Here is a 16,825-nt window from a genome sequence, read left to right on the forward strand (position 1 = left end):
TTGAGAAGACTATCCTTTCCCGATGGAATTGCCTTGGGAACATCTTTGTTGAAAATCAATTGACTGTGTGTCTAAGAGTCTGCTTCTGGATGTACTCTGTTCCATTGATTTATTATATCAGTCTTTTTTTTTTCAATCAACCCTACATTGTCTTTATTGCTGTAGCTTTATTGTTAAGTCTTAAAATCAAATAGTGTAAATCATCCTACTCTATTCTTTGGGAAATATATTTGGCTTTTCCAGATCATTTGTATTTCAATGTATATCATAGAATATGTGTCATATTCTCAATTTTTATAAAATACCCTGCTGGAATTTTGATTGGATTAACTGTATCAATACTTCAGTTTTTTTTTTTTTAATGTTTATACATTCTGAGAGAGAAAAAGCGTGTGCCCATGTGTGAATGGGGGAGGGGCAGTGAGAGAGAGAGAGAATCCCAAACAGGCTCCATGCTGTCAGTGCAGAGCCCGGCGTGGGGCTCTACCCCACGAATGGTGAGATCATGACCTGAGCCGAAATCAAGAGTTGGATGCTTAATTGACTGAGCCAGCCAGGTGCCCCTCAGTATTTCATTCTTTTCTGTGTCTGCATAATATGCCATTGTGTGGGATACATCTATGTTGTTTAACCATTCACCTGTTGGATGAATGAATAGGTTTATACTCTTTCGCTATTGTGAATAGTGCTGCTATGACTATTCATGTATACGTGAGTAACTGTTTTCACTTCTTTTGGGTATATATCTAGGAGTAGAAATGCTGAGTCATATGGTAATTCTGTGTTTAACTTTAGAAGAATTACTGAACTGTTTTACACAGCTGTTATGCTGTCTTACAATGTTGGAAGGTTCCAGTTTTTCCACATCTTTGCCAACACTTGTTATTTTCCTTTCTTTTAATTATCGCCATCCTAGGGGGTGTGAAGCGGTGTCTCACTGTCATTTTGATTTCCATTCCCCTGGTTACTAACGATATTGAGCATCTTTTTGTGCTCTGTTGGCCAGAACATCTTTTGGGTTCTGTCGTATATCTTCTTTGGGAGAAATGTCTTTTCATGTCCTTGCCTGTTTTTTATTTGGATTGCTTGCTATTGCGTTGTAAGAGCTGTTTATATATTCTGGGTATTAGACCCTTGTTAGGTATGTAATTTGCAAAGATTTCCTTTCATTCTGTAGGTTCTCTTTTCATTTTCTTGATGTTCTTTGATGCAAAAAAGCGTCTAGTTTTTATGAAGTCCAATTTAGCTTGTTTTTTCTTTTGATGTTCATGCTTTTGGTGTCATATCTAAGAATTCACTGCCAAATCCAAGGTCATGAACATCAGCCTCTATGTTTGTTTTTTTTTAAGTTTTATACTTTCAGCTATCCTATATTTAGATTGTTAATCCATTTTGAGTTAATTTTCATATATAGTGTGAAGAGAGGTCCAGTTTCATTCTTTAGCATGCGGATATCCACTTGTCCCAGCACCATATTTTGAAGAGACTAGATCTTTCTTCATTTGCGTGATGTTGGCATCTTTGTTGAAAATTAGTCGACCATAGATATGTGGGTTTATCTGGGCTTTCGGTTTTATTCCTTTATGGGCACTTGGGTGGCGCAGTTGGTTAAGTGTCCGACTCTTGAGCGTGGCTCAAGTCATGATCTCACAGTTTGTGAGTTCGAGCCCCACGTTGGGTTCTACGCTGCTGTTGCGGAGCCTGCTTGGAATTCTGTCTCTTCCTCTCTCTGCCCTTCCCTAGTTTGTGCGTGCGTTCCTCACTCTCTCTCTCTCTCTCAAAATAAATAAAAACTTAAACAGTTTTATTCCTTTGGTATATGTCTGTCCTCATGGCAGTACCACCCAAGCGGATAGTTTTTATCTATGGGATACAGGCACACCTAGGAGATGCTGTGGGTTAGGCCCCAGACTACCACGATAAGACAACTATCGCAATAAAGCAAGTCCAATGAAAAATTTGGTTTTCCAGTGCATATGAAAGTTATGTTCACACTATACTGTAGTCTCTTCAGTGGGCAATAATATTACATCTAAGGAAAACAACGTATATACCCTAATTTAAAACTACTTTATTGCTAAGAAAATGCTAACCATCACCTGAGCTTTTAGTGCGTCATAATCACTCATCACCATGACAAATATAATAATAATGAAAAAGTTTGCAATAGTGTGAGAATCACCCAGATGTGACACAGAGACACAAAGTGAGTGAACAGATGCTGTTGGAAAAAATGGTACCAGTAGACTCTCTTGATGTAAGGGTTGCCAGAAAACTTCATTTGTCAAGAACACAGTAACTGTTCGTGCAGTAAAGGGAAGGGAAGCACAATAAAATGAGGTATGCCTGTACATTAGTGTATTAATATTTCAAGTTTTGATTACATTTTAGAAATTTTTTAAAGGTTGGATAAGTTCATTAAAGAAATTATCTCCTCTAAGTGCCAGATTTATAACAACACACATATGCAAACTTAGTGGATACTTTTGTTTAAAAAGTTTTGGTGTGTCTTGACCATTTCTCTGGCTGCGTACAGAATAATGATTTAGATATGCGGTCTATTATTAGGATGTGTTCTAATTGAATTTTGACTATGGGTTAAACTTACCTTGAGCCTTTAAATGAGGAGCTAGTTACATAAATAAATTCAACCCGCCAGAAGGTGTTGGCGCTGGCTGTAGAAGAATTAGAACAGGAGCAGTTCAGATGTGCATCCATTAGGAAAAGGAGTCATATCTATAGTTTCTAGAGGAAAAAAATGGCTGGGAACTCTGCTTTTTACTTGAGTCATGGTTTTTAAGTTTAATCCCTACAACCAAAATTTTAGTACCTGAAGAATCAGAATATGATATGCCTCTGAAGTCTCTTTTAATGTATAACTTCTCTCTTCCCCTCTTTTTTCCCCAGGGTAATTTATTTACTAAAGAAACTGAGTTGTTCTGTTGTTTCCCACAGTCTGGCTTTTGCTGATTGAATCCCTATGGGCAGGCAGTGTAATACATTCCTCTGCAGTCTTTATTTCCTGTAAATTGGTAGTTTGACATGATAGAAACTTTTTTGTTACATGTTCACTTCATAGGTGATGTTTGTGGCTTTCATCAGGAAGTACATAAATACCTGCTTATCTCCCTTTTTATGATATTAACTAATTTTACTTTGATTCATTTTAGTTTTGGCAATTTGAAGGGTTTGAGAGACAGGGTGGTGTAAGATGTTAAGATTTAAGCTCTAGAGCCCAAGAATCTGGGTTCGTGTTTTGATTTCTTATCTACTGGTTCTCTAATCTTGGAAAGTCACTTTCCCTTATGAGCATCAAGTTTCTTATCTGTGAAATGGGGATGATGATGCCTGTTCATGAGGTCGTTTTGAGCGTTCAGTGAGAAAATGCGTGAAAAAGAACCTTGCACAGAGCCTAGCATATAGTTAGTGGCCAATAAATGTTACCTATTCTGTGACTTTAAAAATATTCTGAACTAATCTGAAAGGTTATAAGTGAAATTTATAAGTGAGGAGATTAAGTTTGGATAGCTGTTTTTTGGGGAGTTTTTTGTTTTTGCTTCACCTGTGTTTATTAAGGGAAAAAAGGGAGTCAGTTATTCAGCTGAGGTGACTCGCTCTCCTTTGCTCCCATCAATGTGTATAGTTGCATTTAGTAACCATTCATAATAAGCTTAATTTCAAAAGTGATTTTTGCCCATGCTTCCTAAGGCTTCACATTATCTAGCCCTCACTTAGTTTTGGAAAACAGGCTCTTTCTTGAACAGACTGTACCATAGCACATTTTATGCATGAAGTCCACCAAGAAATACTCACTGTTAATGTTTTTATTTTGCAGTGTAATGTTCAGGCTCAGAAATGCCTTATGTGGATCGTCAGAATCGCATTTGTGGTTTTCTAGACATTGAGGAAAATGAAAACAGTGGGAAATTTCTTCGAAGGTACTTCATACTGGATACCAGAGAAGATAGTTTTGTATGGTACATGGATAATCCACAGGTTTGTAGAATCCAAACGGTCACCTTTTTTCCAAAACTCACAAGAGTTTTAATTATTCAAGTATTTAACATACCATCTGGTGTGAGGATTTGTCCTACTAAATAAACAATATATGTTTAGATTTATTTCTACTGGCTGCGTTCTTTCTGTCTGCACCCTCAACTCCTGCTATTGTATTTGAATTTCAGAAGATGAAACTAAGTTTATTTAATAAAAATTTATGCATGCATATCTGGGGTTCCCCCCCCCCCCTTGGGAGAGAAATGCTGTCTCTGGTAGAAAATACATAAATCGTTTAAATTTAAGAGACTTTCTCTAGAGACTACTGTCTTTTGTTTCTTTGGTAAAGAAACTACATCACCTAGTTGACACTTCCCGTGGGTAGTCCTTTCATCCTGCAGGGTCAGATTTGAGTGTCAGTAAGTGTCATGCCATTCAGGAACTGAAATGCACTTTGATTTTATTGTTGCCTTTCAGATCATTGGGGAAATGTCATAAATTAAAACTTAGAATCCCCATTTTAAGATCTGTAAAAGACCTTGGACTGGAGAGTATCTGTCGAGTAGTTTGTAAATTTTCTCTACCTGTGAAACTCTTCATTCAGATTGGGGTGGATGTTGCAAGGAGTCCCTAGCAGACGTCTAAGCTGGTTTGGTCTGGTGGGTGAGGGACTCTTAGAGTCGAGGGAGGAGCGGGGACTGGTGGGAGGTTCCATTCTGTTCCACAGAGAAGGAACTAGATCTCCTGACAACCAAGCTAGTATTCTTTACCGGTGTGTACTTATTTTAGGTTAGACAAAATACTTATTTATTTGTATTTGTTTATTTAGAAGTCAAGTTGTAAGAGACCTGAGTATAAATTTAACCTCCTCTTTAATGTAGGAAAACTGTCTATCCCTAATCTTCACTTTAGCTGTTGTTCGTATTACACATTATCAAAAAGTACTTACTGTATTTGAGACACTTCAATTATTATTTGCTCTGTGAGCCAAAATCTGTCTCCTTGTATTTGCTACCCATTAAACCTACTCTGTCCTCTGATTCTCTATAAACTTTAGTCCTTTTATTCAGACACAGCCCTTGAAATTTTGGAGGGTAATTTGTATTTTAATTCAGTGTAGATTATTTGAGTGCTGACTTTCAGACTTTTTTCCCTAGGAGTGGTCTACGCTCTATCCTTATTCTTAATAGAGTTTATTGATTCTGTTTTACTCTCTTATCTCTGGGTGTAACCACCTTTCTTGGGTGATAGTAACCTGGCTATACAGCTGTATGATTAATACCTTTATTTACTTGTCCAGAGTCAGTGGGAGAAGGAACAGGTCAGCAGAAATCAGAAGTTCATGTTTGCCTTTTTTTTTTTTAATATCAGATTTCTCCCCTTTATGACCCCATCTTTTTATCTGTGGCATAATCCCCTCCCAAACTCTCTTTCGCAAAGAGGAAAGTAACTTCGTTCCCCTTGACTCCCTCTAATTACTAGTTTCCAGGGAATGGTTCTCCTCTCCCTTATGAGCCGTTGCACAGTCTGCCTGTGCTCTTCCTGGTTTGTCTCTCTGCGAGATCTGATGGACCGATATGTATGGTTTCTCCTGAATTGTATTTAAAGCTCCTTGATTATTCTTCTTCCTTCATATATAATGGATTCTCCTCCTCAGAATTCCTCCTTTCATCAGCACTTCCCACTTCAAGCTAGAAGAAGGTGGGCACAAAATGGACTATGTTTATTACGCCTAAGGAAACATGAACTTGGAATTCAGAGTTAAGGTCTTCACGGAAGTAGTAGCATTCGGAATTGACCCAGAAGGGTGGGTACGATTTTGGCCAAGAGATGGAGAAGTGGGTCTTCCCACTCTTAGTGCTCTAACAATAGCATGGACAAAGAAATCCAAACAAGGAAGCCTGTGGTGTATGTGGAGAATAGGTCACTTTGGCTATAGCAGGCAGGGTGTATGTTGAAGTCTGCACTCAGCTAGGTCTTTTGTTGTTGTTGTTGTTAAGTTTGTTTGTTTGTTTAAGTAATATCTACACCCAGCATGGGCTCGAGCTCACAACCCTGAGATCAAGAGCTGCATGCTCTTCTGACTGAGCCAGCCTGGCGCCCCACATGAACTCTTTTAAAGCCAAATTTCCATGATGTAATTAACACATTTTTTTTAAATTGAATGTAGTGCAGAATTTTAAATCTGTTTTTATATTCAGTTCTTAATAATTTTAACTCTTCATTCTGATGAGAATCTTTTACCATCTTGACTCTGCAACCAGTGGATTAGCCATCAATATAATAGCTTGGTGTCACTTTATTTAAAAAAAAAATTTTTTTTTAATGTGTATTTATTTTAGAGACAGAGAAACAGAGCACAAGCGGGGTCAGGGCAGAGAGAGGGAGACACAGAATCTGAAACAGGCTCCAGGCTCTGAGCTGTCAGCGTAGAGCCCAAAGCGGGGCTTGAACTCACAAACCGTGAGCTCATGACCTGAGCCAAATTCGGACACTCAGCCGACTGAGCCACCCAGGCGCCCTTCTTGGTGTCATTTTTAAATGTATTAAGACTTGTATCTCCTCATGAAAACTTTAGTAAGATGTCTTGCTAAGGTTATTACGTTAGGTTGAGCCATGTGAAATGGCCAATATACCACCGTTTTAATCTATTAAAAAATGACAGTTTCATAGGATTCAATCTAGTTGCCTACGTTATGGTGCTGTAGATTATAACGATCATAAGCTCTGATAATGAAAGAAAATCCGTTTTAGTCACCTGTCCTTAGGGAACCATTCCTCCTCCGTTTTCCTTTCTTTACCACTAACCATTGGTTTAAAAATCCATTCTAGTGTATCACTAGGGATCAGTTTGGAGCTTTCTGTGTTTTGTCGAGGGCGTGGGTATGGTGGAGAATTAAATAATTGAGTAGCTGTCTCAGGAAGTGACTTTGAAGAAACTTGAAAAAGATGTTTTGGCAAAAGGAGTGCAGAAACTCATAAGGACGAATGGCTTACTTTCCTTTTTATCTTAAATGTCATGAGTTGATTATTTCTTGTTCACTGTCAAGTACAGATTTTGAAACCTACTTTTATGTAGTTGAACTTGGCAGTAATCGTACCAATCCATAGAAACTAGGTATTTTGAATATTCGTTATCTCTCAGCTACTTATATTTCTCTATACTGTGCCAGTGTTCAGTCTGTGATCCTTTATGTCATGTGGCCATGACATAGTGCTCATTTCTCTTCTTCACACAGAGGCTTAGAACTGTATTCAGTTAGTTAAAATAATACGTTTTTGGAGGACTTAACAGAAAAATAACAATTTTGAATGAAGGGTAGCAGTGTTTGAAAAAATCACATTGACAGGAGTTAGGAAGTCTTGAAGACATTTTAACATTTCATTTCCTTATCCAAAATTAAAAAAAAAAGCACACACACACAAAGCAACCTGTAATCTTAATAAAACATTTTGTATAAGAACAACCATTTAAATTTCTACCTTAACAATTATAATTTTATATACATATTTATTTATGGTTTATACTTAGAAGCTCGAACATAGTATACGGTTTAAAGCAAAACATGCAGTTTACATAGGAGTGAATGTCTGAGAAGACCTGTCCCTGTCAACAATAACCAGTTTATATTTGGGAGTCTTGAGGCTTTCGTGTGATTGTCTCCAGGAAGCTCATAGAGAGGTTCAAGAGAAGTACCTCCTAATCGTTCATGAGAACAAAGCCAAAGGTTTTCTTTTCTTTTTTTTTTTTAATGTTTATTTATTAAAAAAAATTTTTTTTTTTTAACGTTTATTTATTTTTGGGACAGAGAGAGACAGAGCATGAATGGAGGAGGGGCAGAGAGAGAGGGAGACACACAGAATCGGAAGCAGGCTCCAGGCTCTGAGCCATCAGCCCAGAGCCTGACGCGGGGCTCGAACTCACGGACCGCAAGATTGTGACCTGAGCTGAAGTCGGACGCTTAACCGACTGAGCCACCCAGGCGCCCCATTGTTTATTTATTTTTGAGAGACACCGAGCACGAGCAGGGGAGGGGCAGAGAGAAAGGGAGACACAGAAGCCAAAGCCAGCTCCAGGCTCTGAGCTGTCAGCAAAGAGCCTGATGTGGGCCTTGAACCCACAAGCCGTGAGATCATGACCTGAGCTGAAGTCGGACGCTTAGCCGACAGAGCCACCCAGGCGCCCCAAAAGTTTTCTTTTTAATGTACATTCTTATAAAGTCAGTAAAGAAGTTGATCTTGGTTAATCTACAGTGGAGGAAACTTTCAAAGTGAAGACTGTTTTAATTTTACTTTTAAAATCTATCAGAGTTTTCCTTTATTTTCTTTATTAATTTTTTCCAGGTTCTTTACCTGGTGTTCCTGCCTCCTTCTTCCCCCTCTTTCACCCGTCCCCTTTATTATATTACAGGATATGTTAAAGCACAATTTCGACTACAGAACTGCTCACAAGCCTTCTTTAACGGTTTCAAATTCTTTAACGGTATAAATTCTTTGCCACTTTTTTATTTAGGTCTTTTTTACTTAGGTTAGATTCTTGGTTCAAGTTCCCAAACTGGTGTTTTCTACTACAACCCTGTATGATCCCATATTATGTGTAGCTTCTGGCCGCCCTCATCTGCCTGCTGTAGCTCCTCTGCTTTCTCTGCCTGGAATATTCTCTCTTCTGTTTGCATTTCACGTATTTCCTTATTTAAAGACCAACCTAAATGCTGTTCATGTCTCCACAGAGTCCTTCCTGCCAGTCTTTCCCAGACATGATTCTCTCTTCTTAATTCTTTACCCCTAGCTCTTCCAGGACCCAAACCCTGCCTCAAACTTGTTAGGGAAGAACAAAAATATAGTGAACATGTCAGTATATACACTCCTGACATATGGCTTAAAGAGTATCAGTTAATAATTATTTTAAAAAATGGAATCAATATAAATAAAGGACGGTATAATACTAATATGTTTAAATGGAAGAAAATCAACCTTTTAGGGATATATTTGATTAATAATTTTTAATAAAACAAAGTAACATATGTAGTATTGAAATCTCTTACAATTGTATTTACGTCTCAAGTATTTTTTCCCATTGCCTTCAGGAACAAAGTCTGATCTTGTTTATGGCTTTTAAAGCTCATGAAAAAGAAAATGAGTTTAGCTGCAATGATAAAACTAGCCTTTTAGTTATGGAATGTGTTACAGTGGAACCAAATAGAATTTGGTTTTGTTATCCATGCCGTCAACTTGATTTGTAAATACTTGAACTGAAAAAGTTGATTTGTAAAGTGTAATATTAAAAAATATTTCTTAACTGCTTTTAGTATGTGTAGAACATTATAATATAAATTAATAATGCTGGATACTAATTATATATTAATGATTTGTTTCCAGAACTTACCTTCTGGATCATCACGTGTGGGAGCCATTAAACTTACCTACATTTCAAAGGTAGTTTTTCTATATCGTTTCTCAGTCATGCATGAATTAGAATTGCTTGGGATATGAGCGTGAATGAGGGGCGGTTTCCTTTCTGTGTCATTTAGTGATGATGTTCGGGGTCATATCATGAGGAAGATGGTACCTGGCCACTATGTGTAGGAAGGTCTTTGGTAAAATTAGGCAAAATATGGAGTTAATTTGTAAGATGTGGCCAATTGCAGAAGTTAACATTAACCTTTACGATTAGGTATATGAATATCAGAAGGAGAATAAACAGTTAATGATTAAGTTCTGTCTTTGGGAAATCTGGAGTTTTGTTTTTTTAAGTTTATTTATTTTGAGAGAGAAAGTGCAAGTCAGGGAGGGTCAGAGAGAGAGGGAGAGAGAGAATCCCAAGCAGGCTCTGCACACTGTCAGTGCAGGGCCCAGCATGGGGCTGGAACCCATGAACCGTGAGAAGTTGGACGCTTAACCAACTGAGCCCCCCAGGCTTCTCCCCTGGAGAAGGTTTTTTCTAAGTCCGTATTGTATTTATTTAACTGTTTTCCAGCTTTTAATCCCATTACCTCTGACTTTTTATTTCTTTATGTTTTATTTTGAAGAAAGTAAGAACCATCTGCATGATAAAAGAATGATTTTTCCCTCATTTCACTTTGTCTCTACTAATTTCTGTTTTCTCGTTTGTCGATTTTTCTGGAATTTTTGCAATACTATTTTTCTCTTCAAAAATTGAGATTTGGTATTTTCAGGTATTTTTTTTCCCTTTATTATATTGGGGTGGGAACTGAGATAGAGATGTTGAGGAGCTAGGCCTATGGGGTTTTTATACAAAGTAATGTGCGTCGATGGCTCAAGATAGAAGGTGTGAAAAGTAGATTAAGTAATATGCACGTGTATACTATTATGCATATATTGGGATTTGTTAGCAGAGGTCTTCAAGAGAAGACCCAGTTTACAAGTGTGCTTATAAAGGTAGACATTCATAGATAAAGTACTTCATTATCAGGATCACAGCAGAGCTGTTCATTCTCACTGACCAAAAAAAAAAAGAAAAAAAAATATCAGCCCTTGGACGACAAAGATTACATATTGAAAGGGAAACCTTTTTTTTTTTATTATTATTTATTTAATTAAAACCATATTATTTAATCTGCAGAAGACAAATATTGTTTAAGTATACCTTAAGTGTCCCTGTAAATCAAAACATTTAATAAGTGCTTCAGGGTAGCTCGCAGCTTCAATTCTAGAGTGCTTGTTATTAGGAAGCATAGCGTGTCTTCGTAAAGTAAGTGTTAGAGCCCTGGTCTGCCAGCCGGCCGGTAGGGTATCGCGCTGTAATGTGAATTTGTTGCCAAGCGCTTTTGCCTCTCCGGGCGGTGATGAGGAAAAGGCAGTTGAGATCGCCCACATGCTCCTATCTTTTCAATCGTTTGTTGCCTGGTCTTTTCAAAAATGAAGCATTGACTGAGCAAGTGGCCCTGACTGACCAGCTGCTTCCTGAATCTTCCTCGGCTCCTCTTTTAAAATATAACCTTTTCTGTGCAGCCCTGTTGACTTTCATCTCTGTCCCGAAGTTTCACTTGTACAGTTTGTACTCTGCTTTAGACATGCCTCTTTTTTTCCAGAATTTATTCTTGGAACAAATTCCAGTGTGACTCAGAGCTGTGAATTTGTAGTTGGGATCAGTCAGGAGCCCCAGACTTAGAATTCCTTTTGAAGGTACAAAACAGACGCTACAATTACATGTTCTGACACCGGCACTAGGGTCGTAATAGTCAGGAATAGGCTTCCGAGAGGGCTACGTTATTTGAGGGAATAACAGTAATCAGGTGCCAGTTGCTTCCCTTCTGAAAGGAACCACGTGCTGCGTTTAGCAAAGGGACCCCGCGATCCCAGGGTATTCTGCTGCACACGAGGGCATCCGGTGCCGTTTTGGGTTCCTCATTGCAGAGTAATGCCTTTTGGATTTTTGGACGTTGTTAAATACACAATCTCCCCCTTGCCCACCATCATTTTCTCTTCAGGTTCACAGCTAATTTAGAAATACGCAATCTGGGAAGAATTCAGAGTTTCTGTAGTGTGTTCCGAGGGTATTTTGAAACTTACGTTATACTACAAAATGTCTCATGTGTTACATAAAACTTAAGGGTTTACTTTCAACTTCTTCACATTTCCTTAGAATAAATGCAAGTTTGTTCAAAGAGAACAGGGAAGTATCGTTTGTTTTGAACATCTTACAGTTGGGACCCATGTTCTGTGTTCAATTTGCAGTTCTTTTTCAGTAGCCTTTAAAGTGTAATTTCAGGCCTGAGTGCTAAATGTGTGTGTGGGATTACTGGGAGATCGTACTTGTGGGAGTTGGTGCAGCATTTAAGGTTGGTTACAGTCACATATGAAGAAGTCAGTGACTCGTCTCTCTGTTTTGTTAGGTTAGCGATGCAACTAAGCTAAGGCCAAAGGCTGAGTTCTGTTTTGGTAAGTAGCCATATTTTATATGTTAATTGATTTAAGTTTGGCCAACATAATTTCATCATAATTGTAAAAGGAAACAGTCCTGGAAAACCACATGACACAAACCTGTGGGTTAATGGATTATTCTGAGGCAAATTCCCTTGAAGCCACCATCCAGGTGAAGAAATAAAACTTCTCGCCTACCCTCGAAGCCTCTTTCCTGTGTCCATCCCGGTCACGGCCGCCTCCCTCGGCCCACATATAGTCCTTATCTAGGCGTTTATAGCGATGACTGCCAGAGAGATTTCAGGTAATTTCTAACTTTCTACCTTGTATTATTCTATATTACATGCATTTATAAATAACGGAAAGGATTTGTCTTCCGCTCGTGGGTTGTGAGAAGTGTACAGCTTGGGGGTAGAGGTAGTTGAGGGTGTCTGATTCACTTGTTCGGCAAACATTTAGTGAGTGTCTAGTGTGTGCACACTGTGCTTGGCACTGGGCTGTAAGAGTATTAAAAGGCGGTTGTCGCCCTTAAGAATCTCACAGGCTGCTTGTCTCTCAGACACCGGACCTGGTGAGATCCTTGCATTTCTTACAGTCAGTGCATGACGGAGTGTACAATCTATTAAAGAAACACAAAGGAAGAGCTTCACATCCTTACTGGGGATCCTTACCAGGGGGAGCCACACTGGGTGAAGAGGCACTTGAGTTGGTGGCCAGCTCAACCTTGGTCATCCTCCAGCGTTTGGAAGAGAAGGGGGAGGGATCACAGGACCAGAGCACGCGGGAGAGAAGAGCGAGGTGTGTGCGGACATCTGAAAACTCAGGGAGGCTGGCAGGAACGGTGAGAGACCAAAAAGTAAAAGGCCAGGCAGAAGTCCGGGCGTAACATGTGTACAAGTGGTGTATGTGTATGTACGTGTGGGAACGAGAGGCGAGAAACTAGCATCTAGCAAGCTGACATAGGTGAAGGATGTGCTTTGTATGGACAGGAGAGTTTTGATACAGGCAGATTGGCTCAGTGGCTTCCAAACTACTCTCCTTATCTAAGGGCCCGCATCTGGGTTGTGGCAGTGGGAGAGGGGGGACAGACAACACTGGAAGGAAATGTGCAGGGCCTTGGTGACTGGATGTGTGGGAAGAGAGAGCTATCAGGTAGGTTCGCTTCAAGTAAAGAAATGAGGACCTGAGAGCTGGATTGGGTAAAGTGTTTGATAAGGAGTTTGAAGTGGTGAGGAAACATCCAAATGGAAATGTTCCGGTGACAGTAATTGAAGATGGATGGAGCTTGAAGATCAAGAATGGAGAAATTTGGAACTTGTGAAAATAGTTGGGTGGTAGTTGAAGCCGGGAGAGTTGATGTGCTCTCAGAGTCTGTCAAGGGACACCAGTGATGGAAAGGACAAAATTCAGAGTGGCCAACTGGCATCAAAAAGGACCATTTTACATTAACGTAAAATACTTCTTGAGGTAGAAATGATATCAGCGTTCTTTGTTCTCTTTTTTTTTTTAAGTTTTTTTTTTTTTTTTTTAATGTATTTTTGAGACAGAGGGAGACAGAGCATGAGCAGGGGAGTGACAGAGAGGGAGACACAGAATCCAAAGCAGGCTTCAGGCTCTGAGCTGTCAGCACACAGCCCATCGCGGGGCTCAAACTCACGGACTGTGAGATCATGACCTGAGCTAAAGTCGGACGCTTCACTGACTGAGCCACTCAGGCACCCCTGTTCTCTTTTGCTTGAAAAGGGTGGGTTTCTTCTTTAGGCATTGTGTTGGGGATAACATCTGATGGCATTCATATACATCCAGTAAGCGACTAGGGTGTGGGCAGGATGTAATGCAGCTGTTCAGAGAATCCTCTATAAGGCTTTTATCGCCTCTAAGAAACCAAAAGAAAAATTTATGTGCTTATTACAAATTTATAAACAGGAAAATGCTTCAGAGCCTTGTGAGTGAAAAGCTAATGGGGGCAACAGAGAACTTTGTTTTAGAATGTATAATGCATATTCTCTTGACAAGTCTTTTTAATGTAAAACCTCAAACCTACAGCTTGAAGGAATAGTAGTATATAGTAACATACATAACATTCAGTCATTGGAGTATGTAGAATGGGTGATTTTAGTTGGAGTCAGAGATTAAGGTTATTTGTTGGTCTGTCAGTAGTTTGTTAGTCCATACTATAGAGGGCATAGAGAAGAGATTCATAAAATGCTTGTCTTCAGAGAGGGCGGCACAGATTCCTAAAATGGAACTACAACTTCCATTCAGAATGGCAACATAAAGATTCTTCCACCTTTATTTCATCTCCCAATTGTTCAAAAACAAGTGAGAACAAGAAACACTCAAACCATCGTTGCAGACGTCTGTAACCCACAGTGTATACAGGTGGGAAGTGGATGGGGGGAATGGAAAATAACTTAGCAGAGTAGAGAAGAAGCCAGTGAGGAGCTGGCCTGTCAGCGTCCTGCCCCCACCCCAACTCCAGAGAGACTTAGGTCCTGGGTACCGTCTGGGGAGGCAGCGGAGAGGAGGACCCAAAACGGACTACATTTGGATGTCTGTGTCAGGGACAGCCTCCAGTCCCTGCTTCCATGCAGCTTAGTTGGGCAGCTGTCCTTCCACCATCCCAGCAAGAAATGGCATGTGTAGTACCTTTAGAAATAGAACCAGTGAGGGGTGCCTGGCTGGCTCAGTTGGAGGAGCATGTGACTCTTGATCTCAGGTTCGTGAGCTCCAGCCCCATGATGGGTGTAGAGATTACTTAAATAAATAAAAACTTGAAAGAAAGAAAAAGAAAGAAAGAAAGAAAGAAAGAAAGAAAGAAAGAAAGAAAGAAGAAAGAGAGAGAGAGAAAGAAAGAAAGAAAGAAAAAGAGAAAGAAAGAAAGAAAAGAAAGAAAGGAAAGAAAGAAAGAAAGAAAGAAAGAAAAAGAAAGAAAGAAAAGAAAGAAAGAAAGAAAGAAAAAGAAAGAAAGAAAAGAAAGAAAAGAAAGAAAAGAAAGAAAGAAAGAAAGAAAGAAAGAAAGAAAGAAAGAAAGAAAGAAAAAGAATCAGGCTCTGTGTTCGGGAAGAAGGGGAGAGATGAAGCGTGAAACTGAAAATAGGACTAAGTGAAAATATGTGCATGGAATGCACCTCTTTTCCTGTGTCCAGTTCCAGAGCACTGGGCAGCCAGGTATAGTGGGGTGGGTCTGCATACTCTAGAGAAGACAGCCATAGGTGCTGACATCTGGGCATTTCTACTAGAAGACTTTGCCAAGTGAGGTCCAGCGGTTAGTAACCCTACATATGTTTCAGGGAGCTTCCAGTTAGTTTTTTTAGTGCCTTGCTTTTAAATATGAATAGACAGCCTGGGATTACATGACATTTGAGGAGAGAGCACTATCAAATAGGAAAAGGAACACAAGACAATGCAAAACTCAGAAGAAAAAGGCAAAAAATCTGAAAGAACAAAGACCGATGAGAGGAGAGAAATAAGAAAATTAGTGGTTCTTTTTAGAAAGTCTGCCATCTGATTGAGAGAACGAGAGGATGGAGAAAGAATAGAGGGAACTGAGAAAACTGGCAAATAATGTGAGAAAGTGTCTCACAACCATTTGGTCGCTACCCATACCCGAACTGTAACCAGTTGATCTTAGGTGTCAGATGATTTTTGCTTGCAGTCAAGCTAGTGTTTGTGCTTCAGGCTTTATCTGTTTGATACATTCACTCTGATGGTAAAGATTTGAAATGAAGTAAAGAAGTACTCAAGTGAAAACATAGTAGAACACAACCTCTGGGATGGAGTCCTCATACGCTGCGGAACCCTAGATTCAAAAGCATGGCAACTGGCAGGTTTTGTACACTTTGTTTACATTCGAATATTTTTTCTTTCTTTCTCTGTCCCCCCCCCCCCCGCCCCCACCAACATGGATTGTTAGTATGCACTTCCCAATAATTTGCTTTACATTTTCCACAATGCTTCCTTACTTGGAAGTCTCCAGATGATGATGAAGATGATGTTGTCTATTCTTTCCCAGGCGCTGTGCTACTTCCTTTACATAGATCACCTCCAACCCTTCGAGGAACGGATGGGTTGCATCCATTTCCTTGATGAAGAAAATGGGGCTCAGATTACCTGGGTTTTGCAGAATGTTATTGCTAGTTAAGTGTGTGAGCTGGTCAGGTCTGAGTGATTCCAGGCTCGGATTCCAACCCCCTCCTGCCCCCACCGTATCCTTATGCCTCTTCCTACCATGAAATAATACAGTACATGAGTTTTTATTTGGACTGCAAGGTGTGCTAAGACCCATTTTAGAGGTATATTTGCCTCTTTTTTCTTTTTTAAAAGAAGTCCTTATATAAATGCTATTCATTCAAAGATAGATGTATTAAGTACTCACTTTGTAGCAGATGTAGTGTAGTACTAAGTGCTTAGATTTTCAGACTCCTTAGCTGGTCTCAGCAGATGCCCAGAACAGCGCTGAGGGGAGAAGCCATTGGGAGGGGGCCCAACCTCAGCCCGAGCTGGAACAAGGTTGTGAAAAGAGTCTTTACCAATTGTTAGAAATTAAAAATAAAAGCCATGTGTTGATATATGTCCTACTGTGCTACTCAACTTATGCTTATGGCATGGATCATTTCTCCAGTCTCTAGTAAGATATAAGAGAATTGATTTATAGTGTTTTAAGTTTCTTTAGTTTCCATACTAGTTGTCTGACAGCACTTCACAAGGTACTATTTGACTTCCTTGCTCAGATCCTCATCTCCATTCAGGGAAGCTCTGCCTCAGTGTCTTGGTCTCAGTTCCAATTTCAAGTCTTGTGCATTTGAGAAATAACTTTTTCCTTTGAGGGTTTTCATTTCCCCCTTTGCTTAGTCATACCCAACTGAGTGGTAGTATGTCGGTTGATACATACATACATACATATATGCATATATATATATACACACACACACACACACACACG

At 39.5% G+C, this 16,825-nt stretch overlaps 1 protein-coding gene across 8 annotated transcripts in view; it reads left to right on the top strand.

The window, feature by feature from the left end:
- PLEKHA1 (pleckstrin homology domain containing A1) overlaps positions 1-16,825 on the top strand; it is a 56,990-nt gene that overhangs the window by 12,514 nt on the left and 27,651 nt on the right. For 7 of the 8 annotated variants that reach the window (XR_008292396.1, XR_008292395.1, XM_027063290.2 and 4 more), the window contains exons 2-4: positions 3,836-3,996; positions 9,376-9,432; positions 11,853-11,898. Coding sequence is in view for 6 of the 8 variants with exons in the window: in XM_027063290.2 (XP_026919091.1) it covers positions 3,856-3,996; positions 9,376-9,432; positions 11,853-11,898 (244 nt within the window). In the remaining 2 variants the exon portion in view is untranslated. Of the gene's footprint in view, positions 1-3,835; positions 3,997-9,375; positions 9,433-11,852; positions 11,899-16,825 lie in introns of those variants that run through there. The other variant, XM_053207835.1, reaches the window with a different exon arrangement.

Source organism: Acinonyx jubatus, chromosome D2 (assembly GCF_027475565.1).
Source record: "Acinonyx jubatus isolate Ajub_Pintada_27869175 chromosome D2, VMU_Ajub_asm_v1.0, whole genome shotgun sequence".
Lineage (NCBI taxonomy): Eukaryota > Metazoa > Chordata > Mammalia > Carnivora > Felidae > Acinonyx > Acinonyx jubatus.